Source organism: Hylaeus anthracinus, unplaced genomic scaffold (genome assembly GCF_026225885.1).
Source record: "Hylaeus anthracinus isolate JK02 unplaced genomic scaffold, UHH_iyHylAnth1.0_haploid 5, whole genome shotgun sequence".
In the NCBI taxonomy this organism is placed as follows: Eukaryota; Metazoa; Arthropoda; class Insecta; order Hymenoptera; family Colletidae; genus Hylaeus; species Hylaeus anthracinus.
Genome location: NW_026535322.1, coordinates 2,275,086 through 2,298,353, shown reverse-complemented (window position 1 = coordinate 2,298,353; position 23,268 = coordinate 2,275,086). Strand labels below are relative to the sequence as shown.

Below are 23,268 nucleotides of genomic sequence, written 5' to 3'. Positions count from 1 at the left end.
CTACCACAATATCAATAAATCCTTTTAAATTGTCTCTTAGGTGATTTTTAATTTAAAAACAGTATAATAATACGTATTAGGCGAGTCATGAATTTTTATTGACACCTAGTGGTACGATGTTGAATACAGAAATTTATGTAAATTAAATCGAATATGTCCTTGAATAGAAAGTTAATCTGTGGACTTTACTTAACCGATTTTTAACAGAAGTCATCTCTATTCTTAGTACTGATCTATTCATCACCATTTCCGATATGGCTATGTGAAAACTGGGGTTCCGTCATCGACGATCCCTCATTTCCTCGAGCTATTTGACATCGACTGTGCCGTTAAGCGATACTCCTTTAACCGACTCAAAGTCTTCGATAGCCTTTCGTTTTGTCGCGTGAGCACTTCGATTTTCTCACGATTCGCAATCAATTGCCGCGTCATGTCCGCAACTGGATCATCCTCCGGCTTCACTATCGTCTCTTTGTGACATTCTTTGCTGGAAATATCATCGGGAGTGCTTTTGACTCTCTCCTTGTCTTCCCGAGTCGGGTTCGCCAAACGTAACGATGCAATTTCTTGCTGCAGTCGCTCGATTTCTTTTTTGTTTACCTCCTTCACCTGAAAGCAAATAGCGAAAGGACGTAATATACAGTCAGTCACATAAGTATGAGTAATCACCACAATTTTATATTTGTAACGAAATATTTATTTGAAAACATCGAACCTGTCATTTAATAGAGACAATTTTTATTTATGGGACAGACTGTATGTAATACAGCTTGCGATTATAAAAATTAAATACACATGACTTCGCGAGATACCTGCATACAATGACAAATAATAATCAATATATAATTAGGTACGCATATTTGCAATGCATTGCATATTTATTATTTTACTTTACCTCTTAAAGTATTCGTCGTTAATTTACATTAATATCAACACGTATTAATTATCATTTTTCGTTAATGGGACGAGCGAACCTTTGCTATCGTGTTATGTTTATATAGCAGAGAAAATATGTAATATTAATTAGTTTAATTACCGCTACACTTCTGCATGAACACAACGTGGCACGATAAGGTACTTCCTGCTACGCTCTCCCCTACGAAGATTTCATTACGCGTTTAAGAATCGATAAAGGTTACAAGAACGAACAGGATGCACACCAGCGCCCTGCGGATCCTGAAAGCCCAGCCATCGACCTTGCGGAGAATGACATCAACGACGCTGTTCGGACTTCGACAACGCCGCCATTCTTCTCAAGTGGTTGTAGGGTCTACGGAAAAGCAACCTCGCGAGAGCTAACTCTCACGGGAACTGCCAAATTGGGAACGATGGAGATCGATCATGCAGCATCGGTTGTCCCGCGGGAGGACAACACGGAATATTCCTGGGTTAACAGTGAATATAACTGTCCGTGAGAGAAGTTTGACCCCTTCCTTGATGCTCGCAGAAAAGGGGAGCTTCGATACACAAAATTTCGATAACTTCGATTTAGCAAATAAATTAGATGAGAGGTGTTTCATTTCTAGATGATGTTAGGTAAGCAGGAGGAATGTTCGTCCAATGAAAACTTGGTCGTGTGCCATGGGGCACACGGACATTTCGTTAACAATTTATCGGATTATGAACAATCTTAAGAAACTGGATGGGAAACAGTGCTGGGAGCGGTTGAAAGGAGCTCAAGCTGAGAGCTTTTGTCAACGAGGCAATAAACTTTCGAGTATCCGAGACCACAGGGTAAATAAGGAACTTTCTAAAGGTAAGCAACCTCCTATAGCGGCTAACATTGGGCTAAGTCGATTTATGGTACTCTGTGTGTACGGTTGTGTGAGAATTCGCAACTATCGAGGTTTTAGTTTCCAATGTGCCCATGAGCACGGACAATTTAATAATTAACTGATCGCAAACAACCCAATAATGGATAATCGAGTGATTTCCAAAGCGGATTAGCTTCACTCTTTTGTGGAATTCCTACTGATACGTTTCGAGCCATAACGTGCGTTATAATTGGCGATGATTCGGAATCTCGAATAACCCCATCGACTCGCATAAGTTAATTTAATCGTGTAGCGAGTCAATTCACGGCCGACGGAATCACCTAAATGGAGAGGCGATAGCTTGAACAGCGGGCAATTTCTATCGTCTCCGCATCGTTAACACGCTGTTCGTAGCAACCAGTGAATAGGTTTAATTAATCACCGGCCAGGTGCCGCAAATAGGCGAAACGAATGCGTCGATAGATCTTGGAATAAATTAAGTCACCCGCACAGCCAGTTACTTAGTCGGAACGAATCCGTTGAAACGGATAAAATTCCTTCTATTTTCTTCGCCTTATTTATGCGCTCGGAGTGTGAAAATAATTTTCACGGTCGTATCCCTCGAGAGGAATCGTTCATTAAGAAAGTAAACGGAAGAGACTTTGTAAAAAATTAATGGTGTAACGATAAGAGCGTCATTTTGTTGTAGAGAAAATTTATCATACATGCTGATAGAAATTAGAAATTTACGTGTATAGAGTATGTAAACCTAATTTATATTGTTCCTCTTAAGGCGAGGAATCAGTTGCCAATTAGTCGGTCATCGATAGCGTTAAATAAATAAACGGAGGCAAGCAAGGATAATTATATCAAAACAAGGGAAGCTCAGGGATGCACGCTCCTACTCTGTCTATCTTGGCACGATCTTGTGTGCACGACTACGCTACCATAACATAAGAAGCGATGCATGAATATCAACGTAATTTATACAGGAGTAGCACTAAGCATTAAATAATAATCTTGAAGTTTATCGATGAGTACTGCTTCACTCTTTGTACTCCTGTGTCGAGTTACACTCGACATCATTTTTATACACAGGAACTAAAAATTAATTTTCATATGTATTTAGTTTTTTAGTATCAACATAAGCAATAATAGGAAGTGTTTAAAGTTAGTGCCAAACGAGAAACTGTGTTTTGAAGTACATTTTAGATAGAACACAAAATAATAGGGAGATACGAGATACGGTGAAACATTTCACACGGTCGCAAGCTCGACTCACCGAATCGGCTTCCTTCCTTGATTCGTTCATAAGTGCTTGGAAACGTCGTTCTGTCTCAAGGTGTGCATTACGGCTGTCGACGACTTCCTTTCGGAGTCTGATCACGGTCTTCTCGAGCTCCAATTTGCTCTCGACCAACGCTCCCGTGTGACTTTGCAAAATGTTATTTCCGATGGCTGCAACGAATGTTCGAAAATAAGACTATTCCGCACCGGATTCACTTGTCCTTGTCAAATTTCGCTAGAAATCTCGCATGCTGAGAGACCGATGTATGTTTCGAGTCACTCCGTGCATACGTTTCAATAAAGAGTATTTCATTTAAGAAGAACGAAAGCTCACGCGTTCACGCTATTTCTTTTTTAACTTACTTAGATCCGATATCTGCCTGCGAGCATCCTTAAGAGTTTCGTCCAAATTCTCATTTTCTTCCTCCAGGATTACGGCCCTTTGCCTCGCCTTCTCAAGCTCCTCCTTCGCTGTGAACCAACTCTCGATCAAATTTGAAATATTTAATATTAGATGATCCCAAAAGTTCCTGTCCCTCAGATTACCTATTTACATACACACCGCCACACAAAATAATTGATGATGAGATATACTTCAAACCATGCATCCCTTCGATTCAAATACTCAGCGAAACTCAACCACTCAATTGGAGCGCCGTAACATAAAATTGCCTCTGTTATCGGAGCAACGCGATGCTCGAAAAAGAATATCTCTTCGATTCTCTATCCGTTACCAAAACGATCATAAATCGCAGCCCATCGATTACAAGCTACACCTGCCGAACGCGACCCGGCGCTTTAAAAAAAAATCTCTCAGTCGAATTTCCCCGCACGTTGTTTGACCGCGATCATTCCCATATGTACGCTCCGCTCGAGCCACCGTTACGTATCTATTCACGTAACCTGAAACTTCCTACCTAATTCCGTGCAACCGTGAGTATCCGACCAAGTCCCAGGGCTATTTGGGAATTCGATCGATAAAGAAAGTTCCGGCACGGAACCTTACGTTGCGATTCAGGCTATTAAAACCGAAGAACAGGAAGAAGAAAAGAAGAAGACGATGGCGGGGAAGGGAAGACTAGAGCGAAGATTGATGAAGTGAGACAGAAGAAGCGGCAAGAAGAATCGAGATGCCTCCCCGATGGTGATGGACAGCTCTTAAGAGGGTCTTCCACTCTGGACGTTCAACGGAATCGATTCTTCCATGTTTACACGTTATTGAAGTTTTCGGCGCTGAGCAGGTCTTTCTAGACTATTAGGTTGAAACGTTTGGACGAACGAAAGTTAATTTAATTTCCACGTGATGGCGCACATTGTTTAATTAATTAACTTTGATATCGCTAGAGAGTTGTCTTCGCGAACGTCTTTTCATTCCGACGCAAAATTCGCCCTACTTTTTACAACACGTGGACTTTGATACTTCGATAAGAGGTACTTTTCGAAACACTTAAACTGCACTCGTTTTCTATGTCTTTTACAGACTTCGCGGAGTTGAAAGCCGCTCCGAGCAATTTACGCTCGTCTTGTGGCGAAAGCTTCTTTGGACGTTCTCCACGCTTCTTTTCACCATAATTTCGACGCGGGGTAAGAAAGTCCGCAATAGCGCTCTTCGAGAGTCCAAGTTTCTCTATTCTTTTTTGTATCGTGTGTGAACCCTTCGCCTTCAACGCGAAACGTCTCGATCGTGACGTTTTCTTTCATAGAAAGTTGTTTCTCGCGAGGCATTCCTCTAGGAAACTGTCGAAAACTGTCGCTAATTACTAACGAAACAAAAGTACGAACGAGGGAGCGAAAGGAACCTTTGCTAGAAATGTAATGGTAATGGGATATTAAGAAGAGAAACCTGCCATTTTCCAGCACGTCCTCCAGCCCAGAGTTTTTAGCTTGTAGAACGTCCGCCCGTTTCTCCTGCCGCGACAAGTTTGCCCGCAGATCTCGAACAGTCTCCTCGTGATCACGTCTATTGGCTTCCGCACAACGATTACTCTCCCGCATTCTCACGAGCGCTGTTTCTACGTCCGTTCCTATAGCTTTCGTCAATCTGCCCATCACAGACCATTGGGTTCTCGCGTAAATATCGATCCTGCATTCGTCTCTGCAGGGAAAACACTTCTCTTCTTTGACAAGGAAAACGGCAACGTGTAAACTTCGCTACCCTCTTTTTATTTATACGTGACGTTCATCCGGTCACTTAATTTCGACATCGAAGGTTACTTTAAACTAAAATTGTTAAAAAACTAGAGGTTGCGTGTCGCGGCGAAATCTCGAAATTTCATCTCGCGCAACAAGTTTCTTCTCTCGGCGAGACCGATGTAATTTTCCCCCGATTTACTTTTCAGTTCGCGAAATGGGCGAACGACTCGACGTGGCACCGTTAAGTGGTTCCCCTTGTATTATACATGAATCGTACCTTTCCTTGACGGCGACGGATATTAATTTGTTCTCGACGAAGACGCGCTCGATCGCTTTTATCGCTTCGAGGACAGCCTCGCCAGCCAGCGTGCAACTCCCGCAATAGTTCACGTCGCCGCCCGCTTGACAACTTCGGGATATTCTGGGCGCGAAGCAGTCCCGCACCTCCTCGTCCTCCCTATTCTTCACCTGTTGACGTGCTGCTATTTTTCGGGAGCTTCCTCGAGAGTCGGTATGGAAATTTTTACGACCTCGCCGACGTACGCGCGATCCTCGAATCGCTCGCGCGTTTCTCTTTGTCTCTCGCAACCCTCGGCCCGTTTCCCACCATTTCCCTTCCACTTTTCACGTCATCGATTTTTCATCCCTTCTGTTCCACCCTCCACCTAATTCAACTTGCATTTCTCCGCAGAGCATCCCCCATCCGCTATATTTCTTTTATAATGTGCAGCCTTTCGCGCCTTCGAGTAGCAGCTTTTATCGCGGATTCGAGTGATCATTAGAGACATATACTATATTTATGAATGACTCATTCAACCGCGAGATCGCGGTTGGCGATATTACGTTATATGAGACGTCGTCGGTATGCTGAATAGTTTACGTTACACCGCGAAATGGGATCCGTATTACATATATATCGTGTAATGCGCAGCGTCGAACGTTTCAGGCTAGATATTTCAGAAAATTAATCAACACAGAGGGCGCGCAGTTTATGGATTCTGTTATCTATGAATGAGCTCTGATGATTCCTCTCGTGCGCAAGTAGTTCGGTAGACGTCGAGCGAGACGTTACGAACATCTTGCTATATTACGCGAATTAACGTAGGAGAAAAGAATGAAGGATTCCTGGTGAAGCATTATGTCTCCGAGAAAATGTCTTAGATGGAATAGTTTGAGACTCGATTTTCTCGAACGGCATCCAAGCGCTTTATAATTAGCGTAACTTTGTTCCACAGTCGTGTCAACTTCCCCGTATGAAGCCAAGTTTACCAAAGTTGGTTTAAACTTCTTTCACAGGATTAATCTTTTCATTAATAGTTTTCCCTCGCTTTAAACTGTTCTCTGTTTTAATAAATTTATTGCGTCGAGAATTAATTACCCAAGAAAGCTCGCGTCCAAATGATATATTAACTACATTTTATGAAACAAATAGCGCGCTATAATTTGTGAAATAGACACATGACGTAAACCGAAACTTACACGAACGAGATGGAAGCTACCGAAACGAAATATGCGGAAACTCGCGTTGCGCAAAGGGTTAACGTGCGCTTTGACTCACCATGTGACGGGAAATCGATTCTGGTATAGTCTTCAGGCGGTCCCAAACAAGCCGCAACAAACTAGCCAGTGAAATCTGACTTGGTCGTTTGACGTACGTCACTTCTTTGAAAAAATCATCCACGAAGGGATACTTGTCCATGAATTCCACCATTAGGCGTAGAACGAAGTGCATCCTGCAATGGAAGCTACTTAGAATATTATTTTAACGTGTTTGGAATTTTATTTCGATTTTATTTGAATTCAATTTTCTTCGTATCACTGATTTGTGCAATTATTGATATATAATTTATATGCGAAGTGGAAAGTATGCAAATTAAACAGGGATCGTGTTAATTTCATCTAACTCCGAAAGTGCACCATAAATCTCGTCGAGTTTTCCTGATATAAACTTGACTTTCCTGTTGGAGTTAACAATTCTTGTGGAAACTTACTCTGAATCTTCATGCGAAGTTTGAAACCTTCGAGGTTATCGTGTTTCTCACGAACGATTGTGATATTAATATCGCGAACTTCAGTAAACGTTACAGTTAAAATAACGTCGCCAATTCTATCGAATTAAATACACGTATAAAATATCGTATTGGACATTGAGCCGTTCTTCGCGAACTGGATGAAACATTTTTTGAACTTGTTACACTGGAATCCCCCTTAAGAAGATCCTAAACCCTAAATAATCCTCCATGAAACCTACTATCCCTTAACCTTCACCGTCGAAACGAAAGTAACGAGCCGACCAATTGGAAACAGCCCCGCGGAAGCAACGAAGTGCATCGAAGGTTCCTGGATAGGTTTTCCCCAAAAAGGTCTGGACGTCTCCTTTGGGGATGGTACGTGCTCACCCAACGCACGTCTAATTGAATCGCGTCTGCAACCTTCATCGAGTTGGTGACATCTCAATAGAGCCTTCTCCGATGGTTCGCGTATTGGACGATCTACGAGAAAAATGCTTTCTCCTCGCACTTCTGGCAAATTTATGCAAACATGTGGCGGGACGACGAAAGGGCTAAACAACCTGTCGTAAGCCAGCTCCAGGAGAAGAATATAGAATTCCCCCGCGGTTCCATTGTGCTCCTTCACAACTTCCATAGCATTTATGTCCTTCGCGGTCTTCGTGGGGAATTTCCATGACAGGTGCTCGATATCGCCCAACCAAGAATATATCTCGTTCGCGACCCACGCACACTCCCTGATATCCGCGATGATTGACGTTGCCAGGAGTTTGTTCAGTTTTGGCATGTTTCCACGCAGGTTAGAACCGTGGATGATTGCGCACGACTGGTATCGCGAAGTTGCAACTGGGATCGATTAGTGTCTCTACGATCGAGATTCTCATTTATTATCAGTATATTCTCTGTGTACAGTCTCTTACATTCACGTGTATATCTATTGGGACTTGCTGGGCCTCCTATAGCTAGGGTAACTCGGGATCGCTAAGCCCGTACTGTAGCTACAATTAAATATAACTACAGCCCCTGAGCGTTACTCCTAGTTCCACGTTATCTATTTCATCTACGCGTGGACTAGAACATATACGAACATTTTCAATAGTTGCAAACGTTTATGCACCGAACTGTGCCAATACTTTTGTCACTGTACACCTATAATCTGCTTTAGGTAACAGCAACGTTTCCCACTATTTATTGGAATTAAAACTTTGACAGTATCAAGTGATCCAAACTCGAAACGTTGGACTCGCGGTTAACTGCGATTCAATGAACAGCATAAAATTTCTCGTGGTGGAACACGATATTCGCGAAATGCATATATTCTGTGCGAGAACTTTGCCGATTTCTCTCTATGGATTCGCGGTTGCACGATGCACCAGGGAATATTCGTGTAAATATTCGCTATATGCTATACTTATTCTAGGAGTTTGTTCTTGCGTTGATAAAACTTTCAAAATTGCTTCTGTTAGTGCACTCTCTGTCTTTCTGTTAGTCTTATCAGTGGATACGTCTCGCCATTCTCCATTCTTTTTTGGTCCGGTAACCCTCCGAGGTACTATTGCATTTTATTGCTTAAAAGTAGGTATGATTTTCTACTGTTATAGAACTTTCAGATAGCTGTTATCAATAATGTTAATCTTGATTTTATGTTTCAGAAGACAGTTCCCTAACGTCCACTTCAATGGTCTTCAATTGCGTCTTTTCAATTCATTCCTCAACTCTAATAATAGCTCCTCTGGGCACGAAGATGTAAAAGTCTTTCGCTTCCACCCAAGTCACGTTAATTGTTATTATTAATCATCGATTCAAAGTTCCCATTTTTCGTTTCGCTCTGACTCGCGATTATACCAACAATTATTACGCTTTCATGAGTTTGCAAAGCAGATTCCTCAAACTACCTCGTAATTTATTCGTCGAAAGGGAGCGGAATTCAATACGTTCCTTTCCCCTTCTTATCGATATCGTAAATCAGTTCGAATCCGTAATTTCCATCGGAAACGTGTAAGTATAATTGTTCCTTCGAGTCGGAGTTGTGCCAGACCATTTAACTGGTCGAACTTTGCCGGTGAATAATCTACAGAGTTCTTGAAGCCGTTTCCGGTTCTTTGATGAAGTCGCGAGCACGTTAATCTAACCGCATTTTCCAGATATAATCTTTATCAGCCTCGACGAGAACTCCACGGGTTGTCGCGTCCCTTCTTTGCCGATATTCCAGCGCGCAATCGCTCGCCAGATGTGGAAACTATCGTTTTGATTTTAAAACTTTAATTGAGTTCCCCACGGCGATGCCATTCGGGACGGCTCAGGGTCCAATTCGATTTTAATACAGGCGAAACTCGTACGAAATGGGAGCCTTTGTTTCAAACATTTCACATAAAACGCTAAACGTGTATGTTTTAAAATAAAATTGGGAAAATTAAAATAAAATTTATTCGGAATCACTGTTTTCTAAAATCAACGTGCTAAGGAAAATTTAATTACAGCGAGTCCCATAAGTATTCGACAAGTAATCTTTGAGAATGCCCTTGTATCCATCTGGAACTAAGAAAGGGTCACCGTGTTGGGTCCCACGATAAATGATTTTAACCTTTCCCTAACACCAAAAAAAAAAAGAAAAAATGTCTAATCTCCCTCTTACTATAGCAACCCAATCCTCTCTGCGATCTGTCATTCCACGAATATTTGGTTGCGGCTGTCGCGAGTTTATCACTCCCAGCCACCCCCGTCGTTCGTGGGAAACTTCGAAATGAGTAGATTACAGAGTTTGCGAAACCATTTGCAGCTCCAGGCCGAGGTGGCGTGCCCGTGAGCATCCTTGCACCGTCGCCGATCTGCATCGAATTCAGCCAAGTATTATTGCTATTATTCGACGCCCTCTTCGTTTGTTGCACACGGACACGATTAGGGGTGGCACTTTCCGCGGTGTAGGTATGGCATTCGATACGGTTCAGTTCGGCCCGCAGCGCGGTTACGACTCCCACGTATCGCGATTTCCAGCTGTCTTCGGAAGTGGCAGAACGTGTTTCGCTAACTATCAAAATGAAGCTTGATACGTGATCCTGGATCGGACTCTACTGCATTTCACGTAGACAGTCGCGTTAGGAGCCTAGTTTGAAGTAACCGTGCTTCGCGCTGTGCTTGCTGGCTAGTTGCTGATTGCTACTCGGGATACATACCATCGCGAGAAATTGCATAATCCTTATTGCAAATTGATTGACTGTGAGCCATTGGTATTGTTTTGGAGTCGATAATCGATAATGATGCGTACGATTGGTACGTGATTTTAGAGTTACGTGCAGTTATGGAGAATTGATGCACTTTTCTTTAATGTATTCTTATTTGAGATTACGAGGGATACATTTCACCACTCTCTTACTTAAAGTGATTTTACACAAGTCGAATGGCAACAATTTGAAATTTTTGCGTTCTGCTCACTGCAGCCTGTAGCGATATGCACGCATTACAAAGTGCAACAGCGAAGGACGTGATTAACTTAACGAGCAAACGTATTATAGGAGAACCTAAATACCAGTAAATTATATCGGGCGCGGTTCCATTATGAGCCGACGTTACTCGCAGCCCTCGTTCCCGAACGGTGCATAATTCATTCGGCCCCCAATATTCGGTGCGCACTCGTACATCTCCCGTGGTTTTCCACTAATGTACTTTAGGCTGTGCCGGGCGTCGTGTGTAGATAACGATCTGCAAAGTTCCCGGGACTGTGTAGGTAGACCAAGTTGCATGTACACCTGCTAGGCTAGGTGTCTTAAATGATGCACTTTCATTTCTACTAATATCAAGGCAATACTCGTAATTTTGTTTACAATCAAAATTGAGAACGAATGTTATTAATTTCTAGTGCAACTGAAAATTAATGAAACTACTTGTACGTACGTTTCGTTCGTTGGATCACGCAAGGCTCGTCTTGGTTGAACGGTGCTTCTGCGAAAATTTTGTTAGGAGGTGAAGGAATAAATTTGGCAACGATACACATTTCTGAAATCCCTTTTTTATGAAACAATAATATACAGATATCTATAGTAAATTCCATTTTGTAATAATTCGTATTCACGTTATTTACAGAAATATATGTATATATTTATTCATTTATGTATATATCGGTGAGCTCTCGTTATCTATTTCGGAGTTTGGTCTCGCGGATTACAATCCACTCGTGACGCTAAAATCTTAACCCCATAGCTGTGTGCCTTTGGTGCTGAAAACTTCTCACACTTACATATTTATGATTATGTTTATACAATTACAAACATAATTACAGACACCAAATTGCCTTCATTCGGTGCGCTCCGTAAAAAATAAGTCACCGTATGGAGTTTCACTAAAGCAGAGGCGAGCAAAATTTTCATTTGAACACACACCAAAGTTGAACTCTTTATCTATCACCCTTTGATCAAAACGTTGCGAATAAACGACGTTCGAACAAAATTTTGCCCACGACTGCGCCACACGATGCGATTACGCAGTTAACGAGTTAACTTTAAGTTCGGTTTCGCTGTGAACGAATACTACTGCAAAGAGCTACGAGGAATGACCCTAAATGATTTTGATGGTAATAATACCGCGAGTCACTTCTTCGCGTGGCAATGAAATCTTGATCGATAGCGAAACAAACTTTTTAAAAATTCCGTTTACCGACTCTGAATTCCATTTAGGTCCATTCTCTTCGGCTTTCCAGTATATGTAGGCTTGTACGATGACGATTATCAATTCTCGTATCTACACTCTCTTTTATACACACACATACACTACACGCTTTCGTCGTGACTCCATGATTTCGGTGTTTCTTAATTTACTCGATAATCTACGCGTGCAAATTACGCATGTTCTCTATGACGGTCTCTAGCAACGAAAGGCGTCGAAAAGGAAAAGGATAGTCCTACAGTCCCGTTTCTCGTCTGCTCAGAACCTATACCTAGGTGAAACGAGAAAGATATTTCCCACTTAAACTCTTCGGAGTACCCTAATTGATAAGAATCGGCCTTCGCTCGGAGTCGGTGCAAAACTTCAGATTCCTCGCGTGTTCGCGACAATGCTTTTTACTTTCTCGCGTGTCTACTTCATCATCGATTGGGTACGTTATTGTCCCCTCTAATCATCATTCTGATTTAGGTCGATCGATAAGTGTGAAATATTTCCTTAGAAAGCTGTCGCGGTGTATACCTAGGCTGAGTGTTGGACAGCGACAGGGACTGCGAAACAAATGAATTTCAGCTTGCATTTGTATTCAGTTTCTTGCAAGAAGTAATTCCTCGTCCTTTCTTGATTTGAAAAAGCTTCGTGCAAAAGAATATAATAAATTGGTATTCGAATGAGTTGCAGTGGGAAAGGAAGACATTAATCAAGAGAAAGTGGGACGTTGATAAGCAGACGTTCTAGAATTAATTTCATGCAACCTGCGTCTTCTTCTGTTCATTTTCTCCATTGACTCATCCATCCAAACTTCAAACGTGAACGTGTCTTCTAAGCATATCCGATTGTGTGCATTTTCTGTACAAGTATAGATTATCCTAGATATTACGTTTCGATGCACTTTGCCCCATTTCTCTAGATGGTCTGTTACAATAAAAATTTGTTCGTCGTTTGTACAATCTTCCGAAGAAGACATTTCAGCGCATTTAGCGACCAATGAAAATGAATTAAGAAACGGAATCTCAGAGTTGTGCAAATGCATTTTGTATACAAATTGAATATTTTTATTCTTGATCATGAACTACATTAACTTTCCAACGTTGTTTTCTTCTTTCTCTTCTATGCCAAACTGTTCAAGAAAAATGTTTAAATTACTTTCATTTATGTAACGAAGTCTTACAAAGTTTGATTGAATTTTAATAGGGAACTAAAGAGCCTGGCTATGCTTCATTTCTTCATGCTATTATACACGTATGAATCACTTATATTTTAGTTCAATTTATTTCTTCAAAGTCATCGATATATTTTAAAATTAATGGTGTCGGTGTTCGATATTGACCCGAGATCTTCTGTCACTAAAGGATTCTATTTCGTTGAGCAGCAAATCGTTAAGTTCATTACACGTGCAATTAGAATATTTCTCCAGATACGAGAGGCGCGTATCGAAATAAAATTGTACCATTCTCGGTTGCTAAAGTAATTTAGCTATGTCTGTAACAAAAGTTTACTCATGGAAAGCAGAAAATTAATTTTTGTTACAATGAAAATCGAACATTTCAATTAGTTATCGACAGAGCTGAATCGACTTTAGCTGCCCCATTCTCTTCTTCTGTTTTGATTCGATAACGTCACGGTTTCGACGTGTAATCCAGAATTTCTAGACAAAGAAATTCTATCGAACGCAACGAGAAACCATTCCACCAACGAATTAAATGTTTTATTCCATCTATAACCTATCGTGGAATTATTTTGCCGTTCTTATTGCATCGATAGTAAGTATCGATGTTTAATTATTGCTAGTTGCATTCACCATTTCTTTTCGTACGTCAAACCTTTATTAAACGTTGCGCAATTTCAACGGAGGAAACGATAAATAAATAATAAGTTGTAATGTTTATTATCGGAACAATCGAAAGCAATTTAATTTAAATTCATTTGTTAACAATTGCTCAAAATAAACGGGTAACGTTTCAAAAGTACGATAACAAAGTTCTCGCATACGTACATTTTATCAACGACCCGTTTTCAATTAACACCCACGCGATCCTCCATTCTTTACCGCTGACTAAATAAATATTTTTCCACTCCAATAATATTTCAAACGTTAAATTTTGCACGTTTCGAAAGGTGTATTATTCGTATCAAATTCGTTAAACTCAATCGTCGAATTTCATTAGTGATAGAAAAATAACGAAGTAACCTTCCTTCATTCAGAATTCCTACCAAAGATAAAAATTTGTGATCATTGAATATTGAAAATAACGTATGGATAATTTATTTCTATCCTCATCGCTCGTATTATACGCGCGATGTACTCGCGTACAACGCTCAGAGCCTTTGTACACTGTTTATCGCCGGAAATTAAAGCTGCCATCTAATCAATAGGGCATCCGTGGGAACGAAGGGGTGCGTTTAACTTCTTTCCCCTCCGGGCGAAAATCCGAATGAATCGAAGACAGAAAGATCGATCCGACATCGACTGCCCTCGGGACACCGGAAGTTAATTAACCTTCTGGTGTCACACGTCTCTGCAACTTTACTTCATCGACTTTCGAACCACCCCGTTGAAGGAACAATATCGCAATCGCTCCCTCATTAATGGCTCTTCGAATACCATTTTACATCCATTCCGAAAAATTCATTTAATAATGTCAAAACTATGATTTAACTTAGTTAATTTTGTTCATAGTCCTCTCCGATACATTTCGTTTTTTAATCCTGTCTGAGTGCTTATTAAAATAAATTTTCAGCACAAATCGTCCCTTGTTGGTGGAAGGATTAACAGTTTTATCGCGTCTTGCATCGACCACGCGCACGAACGCAAATCGAAGGCGTTTCTCTGTGTTCAATTCCAGTCGAAGTTTCCGCTGTGAAACCAATTTTCGAGTTAACACGGTTCTCCATCGAAGAGAATGCGGGCATGGCGTAAAGCTTGAGGGTCATAGGTGCCAACAAGGGCTTAGTTCTATCTTGCACGCTCCAATTCAATCGCGAGACCCCGCACGCTGGATATCCCCTCTCGCTATCTTGAAAATCTCCGAACAGCAGTCACCGTTCCAGCTTTTCTTATTTCTATAAATTTATCAGCGCGGATTAAACACCGCATTAGGCCAGGAAAGCCGATTTCGGCACGATCCCTATTTACCAGGAATCGGTCCCAATCGTCGAAATCCACCTGCCATTGTTATCGGGGACAATATATGGCGACGCGTCACGAAGAAAGAGGGTTCAGAGCGCCAGTTCTCAACTCGCAACCCCTTTCGAAGGAGCCGAATTTATTTCTCGACGTATCGGTTTCATTTGGCCCGCGAAGATAAATATTTTCGTTCCTTGTCACTGGCTTGGGATAAGAGTCACTCGACAAATACGGATTCTCGGCAATGGCAATTGTCCAGACAAGTGTTTATGGATATTATATATACTTGTCGTTAGGTCTTTTTCGATGAATCGATGGAACGTTATACATTTTTATGTTAATTTCGCTGATTGAAAGGTCTTCGATTTTATTAAAATAAGAAACGTCCACCGATCGGTGACCACCGCGTAAGAACATGCCTCGCTATAAAACGGCTCGTAACAAGGAAACAAGGCGATCCTTGCGAGACACCTGCATCGGCTACACGCGCGCTGTGAAACGCAAGGATATTCGTTGTTTTTTTCCAAAGACCATAACCGGTTCGAACGGTTTCCCACGGATGCGAGCACTTTTATCGCTTGTGTGCACGGAGATCCAGCGACAAATTGTACGGGATCTGCGTGAATTTATCGAACGATCTCCTCGTTCGAATATTTCTCGTCGACTCAAACGTGCTGGATGATTGGTTTCGAAAGGCAGAAAGGGCGTGGAACTTCAACGTAATGAAGTACATCGTGTAGCGCGAATTTGCTATTCATATTTTAAACGTTCGAATATTAGGTTCCGTATTTGACTTGATTAGATAACAAGTATACTGTAAAGTACGTGCATTAAAAATTAAGAAAGGTAATACCGGCGATGAAAGTTGCTGAAAACGTAAGGTTACATATTGAAAACATTTAGATGATTTTTTGAAAGATGAAGTGCTTTACGTTAATTTTGACACAACTGCGTATTTGAGAAGCTCGCAAAATTTAAGAACGCGAAGTTCGTTTGACTGCAGACGCGCGGGTTTATGGAGTGAAACTGTCTTCCAAAGTTTCACCTCTCGGATGATATCTTGGAAACTAACACAGGGAAACGGGAGTACTTCTGACGGTAATGTTTTACTACTTCTTGCGCCAACGCGGTGCATAAAATGATAAAGTGTTCGACAAGAAAGTTGAAATATCGTTTTCACTGTTTCTACTGAAACGATTAATAAAGTAACCGTCGAAATAGGAAAATAAGTCGTTTGCGTTCCGAGAATCTTTCCGTATTGACGTAATATTTTGATTTTCTACGACGGAAAATTTCCCTACGGAAAGAAACGTATAACTCGATAATTTTCAAATTAAATTACTTGCTTCCGCAACGTAACTCGTGTTTACAAAACCGGAAATCGGAAAGCAAGCAGAGGGTAAACTATTGGCTCCCGAGAAACGTCCCCCGACTATCAATAGAAGCATCCAAACGAAGAGTACACACGTTTCGCGTTAGTAAAGGATACACAGCCACGTCCTCGGAGTTTTCACAAGCTTTAGTCGGAAAGTGTACCCGTGTCATTGTAAATAGACAATCACCGTAGGAATCCTCCTTGGCTCGAACGGTTTATCCTCGTCGACGACCCTTGACCGAGCGAGAGGAATGTAATACGTTGATGCAACGTAAGACATTTCTCTAACCCGAGAAAGCCGTCTCCCTCCCGGATAACGAACGATACGGGGTCGAGTGGCAAAGGAAGCTCCACGGATAGGTCCTCTCTTCTAATTCCCTCGCCACAGCTCGGATACAGATGAGTATCCACTAGTGGATTCCGAACCAGTCGAATCCCGAGCTCATTCGAATTGGAGATAGAGATTGAAATATGGTTAGTGTGTTTATCTAGTCTGGAATTTTCGAGAAAGAAAAACTTGCAACTCGAAAACTTAAAATTTAGAGTTAGTACATTTATCAAACTGTCGATGACAATAAAACGTCACCTGTCAATAATAGTAAAGTATCGGCAAACAAGGGATTAAGGGATGGCTACATCGGTTTTCATCGCAAGAAGCGTGGCATGCAGAGACGGCTCTTAAGGTAGTGCCAAAGAAATCAATATGAACGGATAGAGAGGAGTCCGAGCGTTTCTTCCTTTTAAGTTTAGGAGGAAACTGAAGTGGGTCGTTCTTCAAACTCGACTGTTAAGTTACCAGGGGGTCGTTTTTCCGTCCAACCTTTCCTCTCATCTTTGCTGGATCATTTTTAAAACTTCGCAGGTAAGCTTGTTCGAGCTCGAACGACTGTCCATTGTTGAAACATCGCTGTTCGTTGGTTTAACGAGGTGACGGTGATAAATAAAATTTTTTAATTCGATTTCCAAAGAACATTACCGAAACCGAAAGACTGAAATATCGTTCCCTGGCATAGAAGACATCTTTTTTTGCAACTATTTCAAATTATTGTTTTTAAAAGTCAAAACACAACCATTGAATTCGATGTATAGTTTGGGAGTTCGGTTTCGGCAATTAACAGTTCGAATAGAAGTAATAATAATGTTCGATCAAATTCCGCATTCGCAATAACGGTGTTAATAATGATCAAACTGCTTCTCGAAGTAATTATAATTTCCATGCAACATTAACGACGAGCACAGCGTTCGATAATGTCGATAACAACAACTGCGATAGCAAAGGGACTCATCTATCCGCAATTGTAACTTCGAATAGTCTCGTTCTCCTAATTTCGTATATAATACGCCCGAGACATGTTCGTTCCAAGTTTATACTGCGATTCCCATGTTGCTATTTGAAAATGAATCGGGTATATCGAGGATACTGGCCACATAGTTCACCGTAATCTTTTTTTTTTTTTTTTTTTTGGCAGTTCCAAGGAAAGAGATCGGTATTGAAATCGATCTCCCAAGGCGAATTACCATAAATTTGAATCAAGTGGAATTTTCACTTATAATTCAGTGTTTAAAGTTCGTTTGAAAGTTTCGAACATCCCATTTAAATGTTAATGGAACGATCACGATCGTTTCGTTATTGTTTGCATTCGATTCTATTTAGAGCGTGACGTTTCTATTCCGACAACTTCAAACATGCGTTCCGTGGACAAAGGGCGAGCTTTTCTCGTTGAAAATGACGATCGATACGGCTACTTACATGCAAGCGAGTCCTGCGTCGGCTGTGGCGATCGATCCGCGTAAAAATTTTGCAAATTTTTTCCTAAACTTAACTTTAATCGACGGTTTTTGCCTCGCCGAAGAAAAACCGTGGCCTAAGAGTCTTTAAGGGGCTAGATTTTCGAAAGTATCTAACATTCACGAGCTTTTTTACCGTGCTTTCATCCAAAGCGGTTCCTTGAGCGTTTACTTTGCTTCGAAAATTTGCTCGAAAGCCAGGGCAACCCGATCGATCGCGTTAAAGTGGACCGACACACCGCGACCAACGATTCTTAAATTCTCTGAGATCGGTATTATCGACGAGTTTACCCAGGATTGGCTGGACGAAACGCCAGATCTTTATTTTTATATTGGAGGCATGGTTATGATCCACGATTTTTTTTACAAGAGATTCGTAGGCATAATCGTGTTTCCAATATAAAATTCTTTTCTAATTAATACTCCCCTCGACGTTCGATTCGTTCATACGCGTACATCTAATAGTCTTCAGAGTTTCAATTGACTGAATCGTCACGGAACACGTGATTTAAATAGCCCTTTGGAAACTGAAGCGAAGAACGTGAAATGGCACCCCCTTCCCCCCTCCTCCACTAAACAACAATCACTTCCACTGGATTTCGTTTCGCGAGCAAGTTCCGCGACACTTTGTTTCGACGTCGTCAGATATCTGTTTCGTCGCGCTAAACGCTCCTTTAATTGAACCGCCGAGTTCATCGGAACTCCGCCGAGGGTTCAGCCGTGAAGTATTCTCGTCGCGTAGCACTTGTAAACCTCATTTAGATCCTTGGAGGGCTTTGGAAGTCGCCAAAGTTCATCGAGCAGCCTTGGGATAGTCATTATCGTCGTAAATTGTCCCCCGACTGCCCCGAATCTCCCTACCCTCGTCGTACAGTTCTAAATTCTTCGCGAAATTAGGCAAGAATTGCCATTAACTCTTCTTCGAAGCGAGTAGAACTCGATAGCGAGGAGCAAAGGGTCTGTGTCGAGTGAATGTCGCTTCGTCGACTTCGCATGAAGTAGTGCTCGACTATATACGAAAAATGGAGATCGGAGGAGGTGTCAGAATTTGCCACTTTTTCGAGTCGTGAAACATAAACAGTGCTGGCTATAATTCTTTCGCGTACACCCGAGCACTCCCACGAACCACCGAACTCGCGTAATACCGAGTTCCCGCGAAAGGCTCGACAGCCTCGAGTAGGCTGCCGCAGAATTGATCGTTTCGTGATTTGGAGCGTCTCTCGGATAATCCGTTGACCTCCGAAGCTGATTAACCGCGACCCCATCGAGGTGCGTACGTTGCTTCGTCCCTGAAAGAAGCAGCGACCTGGGATTAACTCCTCTCTCCGGAAGTGATATGGCAGCGGAGGAGGATAAGCGACAGCGGGACCCTGGCGGGTGTCAGTCGCGCTCAACGATACCCTGGATTTTCCGAAACAGCTTCTGCGCGAGGTAGGCGGTCTTCTGGTTCGAGACTCAACGTTTCGAATCGTTGATAAATTATTCCTAACCCCCGCGTAGGGATATTCACGGTGAATATAGTCTTTAATCCTCCACCCTCCTTCCACTCCTCCTTCTTTAGATCCCAATTACTTCCGCGTTACTATCACTCCGTGATTACCAATCTTTCACTCCGGTGCCTCTGCCATCGGGAATTAATAGACCCTCCAGTTTTCCACCCGCGCGGAGATCGTTGGATCACGTGAAAGTTCGCGCACCGAAACCAGCATCTACCTAACCCGAATCATCGAGGTTTCTTAGTCCCCCTCGGATCCATCCCACGCGATCATTAGAATCACCTGTTGTTCCGTCTGGGAAGATTATCGGTGAGCTTCTTCGGGTCCGCGTCGAACGTTACAGAGAGCTATTCACCGGAAGAGACTCGAGCGGGCATTAACTCCTTCCCTCGAGCGGACACAGCAGGATGGCGAGGATAAGGGGCAGCAGAACACTGGTCAGCGCGCGGCAGCCGCTCGCTTCGAGAGACGCGCCGGATTTCGTGGGTGGATTTCTGGCCTGGTCATTCATCACGTCGCTGGATATCGCAGCGCTGTTTGGCTCCGCCGAGGGACAGCTTATCGGGACGCTCATTGTGTCGTTGCTGGACGTGGAATCTCGGGAGCAACGGCTCGCGTGGTGACCCAGGCAGGAGGCGTACGAGATGGCGTGGGGTATATAGCTCTGGTCGATGCTGCCGGAGAACAAGACACTCGCCAGCGGACCTATGGCGAACACCGGTACGTCCTCTCCCCCGTGGGTTGCCCAGGCACGTGGCACCCCCGCCGTCTGCAATCCAAAATGGATTTTCGATCATCGAACAAGCTGTCCAATGAATGACTTTTAAATTTAATTCTAACATAAATACGTGAACATATACCAACTTCAAAAAAATAACATATTCACTGTCAATGCGTTTGATGTCATTTGAGCCATTCATTGCACATATCCATTAACTCCATAAGATAGAAAGTTGAGAAATGCGATGAAATAACGTACATTGTTTTTTAAAATTTCCTTTATAATATAAATTCAAATAAATATCGTAGAATGGCTCATTTATTAGACAATTAATCTCCTAGCTGTAAGCTCTACGAAATATTATTTTCTAATGGTAGTATCGATAAATCAGTTTCGAAATGGCGTCCTTCTGGATAGGATTCCTCTAGTCGAACGGTACCATATTTCTCATCATCCAAGCCGCCATTTCTTAGAATCGAAATTAACCCCTTCGAAAGCCACGCCGAAACGATAATCACGAAGCGGAGTGCCAATAAATCAGGGCATAAATTTGAAGCCAGACCGCGATTTCCCGCCGTGAACGAAATTCCAGTCCGCAGGCTCGTTACCGAAGCCAGTGGCCGCAGCCGTGCAATTTCGACCTTGTAATTATGATGCACGACCAGCTGATATTCAGCGCCAGTTTCGCTGGGACGAATAACCGCCCAGCGTACGTCTCTCTGTCTATGCAATTTTTTTGGATCACCGAAAACCTGTTTCCAACTAGAAGCCGGACTGTTTATTCAACCTCGTTTGAAAATACGAGTGTTTCAGATTACTCGTGTTCGTGAAATCCAAAATAATTTATTACTCAAGATAACAAAACAGCAAAAATGTTTCGATCCCTTTCTCTTAGAATAGTCATCATCGGATAGATGCAGCGAAGAGGGTTTCTGTGAAACTAACGCGAATAAAATAGGCCATATCTCGAAACGAATTAGACTCGACGGTCCAGCCACGGTTTATTTAGAGCAACCAAAGCTCAGCTCCTACGACTCATTTGCATGTTTGATTTATCCTCCGCCTCGATTCCGTCTCGTTTTCCAGGCGGCGGAAGAATGAAAAAAAAAAAAAAGAAGAAGAAGTTTACGAGGGTACTCCCGCGGCGCATGTTGAAAACTCGACCGATCCCTTTAGCACGTGCAGCCCCCGCGGATGAAAGGGTACATCCCGTAGCGCGGGAGGGTTGAGAGCGAGGGTTGGAAATCTTTGCCCGTAGGAAACAGGCTACGGCGTTAGCGGGCGCAACGGCATTTTTATCGGGCATACGCCACGGAAATGCGCGTAAAACTTTCATCGAGTTCAACGCCCCGACAGCGTCGCAATTCCTGGGATTGAAATCCTCTGCAGCGTTTGGCCTCTTTTAGAAGAAATCGTGCGAGCCTCTCGCGTGGGACAGTATGCATCACACACTCCCCCAACCCTCGCCCACAATAGGATTTCTTTTCACGCGGGCTCGCGCGAGCGAGTGAAACCGAGTTGGACAAATTTTGGTCTGAATAAGGAATGAAAATTCCGCATTTATTCATGAGAATATAAACAAATGAATCCCTCGGGAGCTCACCGCGGAGAGTTAGCTTACCATGCTAAAAATCATGGCTACCTCAAACTAGATTGCAACGTGACTGCCAGAATGTTTGCTTTAGCAAAATGTATTCTATAGAAATTAATTAACCTTTTCGAAGCCGTTCTACTTCTACGAAAATAAGGGTTTCTTCGTAAAAATCGCGAAGCAGCGAGGCACGAAATAATTTTTCGGTCGGAACAGCGAACACTCAAACTGCAAAGTTTCATGAAAGTCGGTGGTGTGACTGTTCGCAGTGTTCCCTCGTGAATCGCGGTCACTCGCGTAATCCCATCTGAAAGAGATCTTTCTCGCGATCGGCCGCGTGATCCACGCTCCCTGGAACAGAATCACGGTGTCGAATGCGAGGCACGATATCGCCTGACCGTAGGCGAATCCGCAGATAGAGATCGGATTAGTATTCCAAGTTCTTTTCTGCCTGGAGTGCGGCGACTGGAGTGCGAGGAAATGGCTCGTGTTGAGTAAAAGTTTAATCGATTCTGAAAACGATTCGCGTGATTACACGGAGTTGCGCGCCCGGGAAATTTATGATTAGGTTGTATACCGCGTGATAACGGTTTTCGCTGAACATAGAAGTAGAAATTTTACGGTTAGGCGTGTTCGTTTACAACAGGAATGAAAACGTCGTATCGCCGCGTGTAAGAGTCTGTAGCATCCACCCGCGGAACTTTTACGATGATAATAATACGTCTTTACTGGCCAGAGATTGTACACTTTAAGATATTCAATACTCGGTAAATAGGAAATGATAGTTAACGCGCGAATAAAAATACTTGTCTTTAATCGCGCTCGTGTCATCACGGAACAGCTAGTGCAAATCGTACGGCTGTTGAATCGCCTAGATCCTAGATCCATTTCTTCCTGCAATTTTTCGCGCAGGGAGTTCGCAATAATTTATGAGACGACTCCCAGGTGGCTGAGCGTTACATGTACAACCATGCCTTACAGGCTGGGTATGTCGTAAGATTTGCCGAAGCTTCCACTTCGTCTTCCGAGAATGATCACACGAGAGGAACTCGAATTCCTCGAGTTATTCGGTTCCTGTTCAAATTCCTGGCGAAACAAATTCGTTTCGCTTTAAAGCTCCTGGGTTCTTATCGACCAGGCGAAAATTGTTACGATAAGTAAAAACTCATTATTTTTGTGTAAATTTCTTTCCGACGTGTGTTCGTATAAAATCTTCCATATTCTAGAGCCACGGCTGAGCTTTACATTAATTAGAATTCTCGGAACCAGCTGAGGCGTTAGTTCGCTTTACTTTATGCTTGAATTATAACGGAATCGAGGAGGAGAAAAAC

General features: G+C 42.5%; 2 protein-coding genes across 3 annotated transcripts in view; both read right to left on the bottom strand.

The window, feature by feature from the left end:
• Positions 1-102: 102 nt before the first annotated feature.
• On the bottom strand, positions 103-5,848 carry LOC128895919 (tropomyosin Tod p 1.0102-like). 2 transcript variants are annotated; one of them, XM_054158928.1, is made up of 5 exons: positions 5,452-5,848; positions 4,889-5,136; positions 3,405-3,512; positions 3,037-3,212; positions 103-609 (listed from the first exon to the last, which is right to left on the bottom strand). In XM_054158928.1, the coding sequence occupies exons 2-5, from the start codon at positions 5,088-5,090 to the stop codon at positions 295-297; spliced, it is 801 nt and encodes a 266-aa protein (XP_054014903.1). In that variant the 5' UTR covers positions 5,091-5,136; positions 5,452-5,848; the 3' UTR covers positions 103-294. The 2 variants fall into 2 exon arrangements, with proteins under 2 accessions (XP_054014903.1, XP_054014904.1); XM_054158929.1 differs by having other exon boundaries at positions 4,889-5,848.
• A 9,515-nt stretch (positions 5,849-15,363) lies between these two features.
• The window catches only part of LOC128895732 (alkaline phosphatase-like), a 199,689-nt gene continuing 191,784 nt past the window's right edge, over positions 15,364-23,268 (bottom strand). The window contains exon 9 of the mRNA XM_054158589.1: positions 15,364-20,394. Within this exon, the coding sequence (XP_054014564.1) occupies positions 20,002-20,394 (393 nt within the window). The 3' untranslated portion in view covers positions 15,364-20,001. The remainder of the gene's footprint in view (positions 20,395-23,268) is intronic.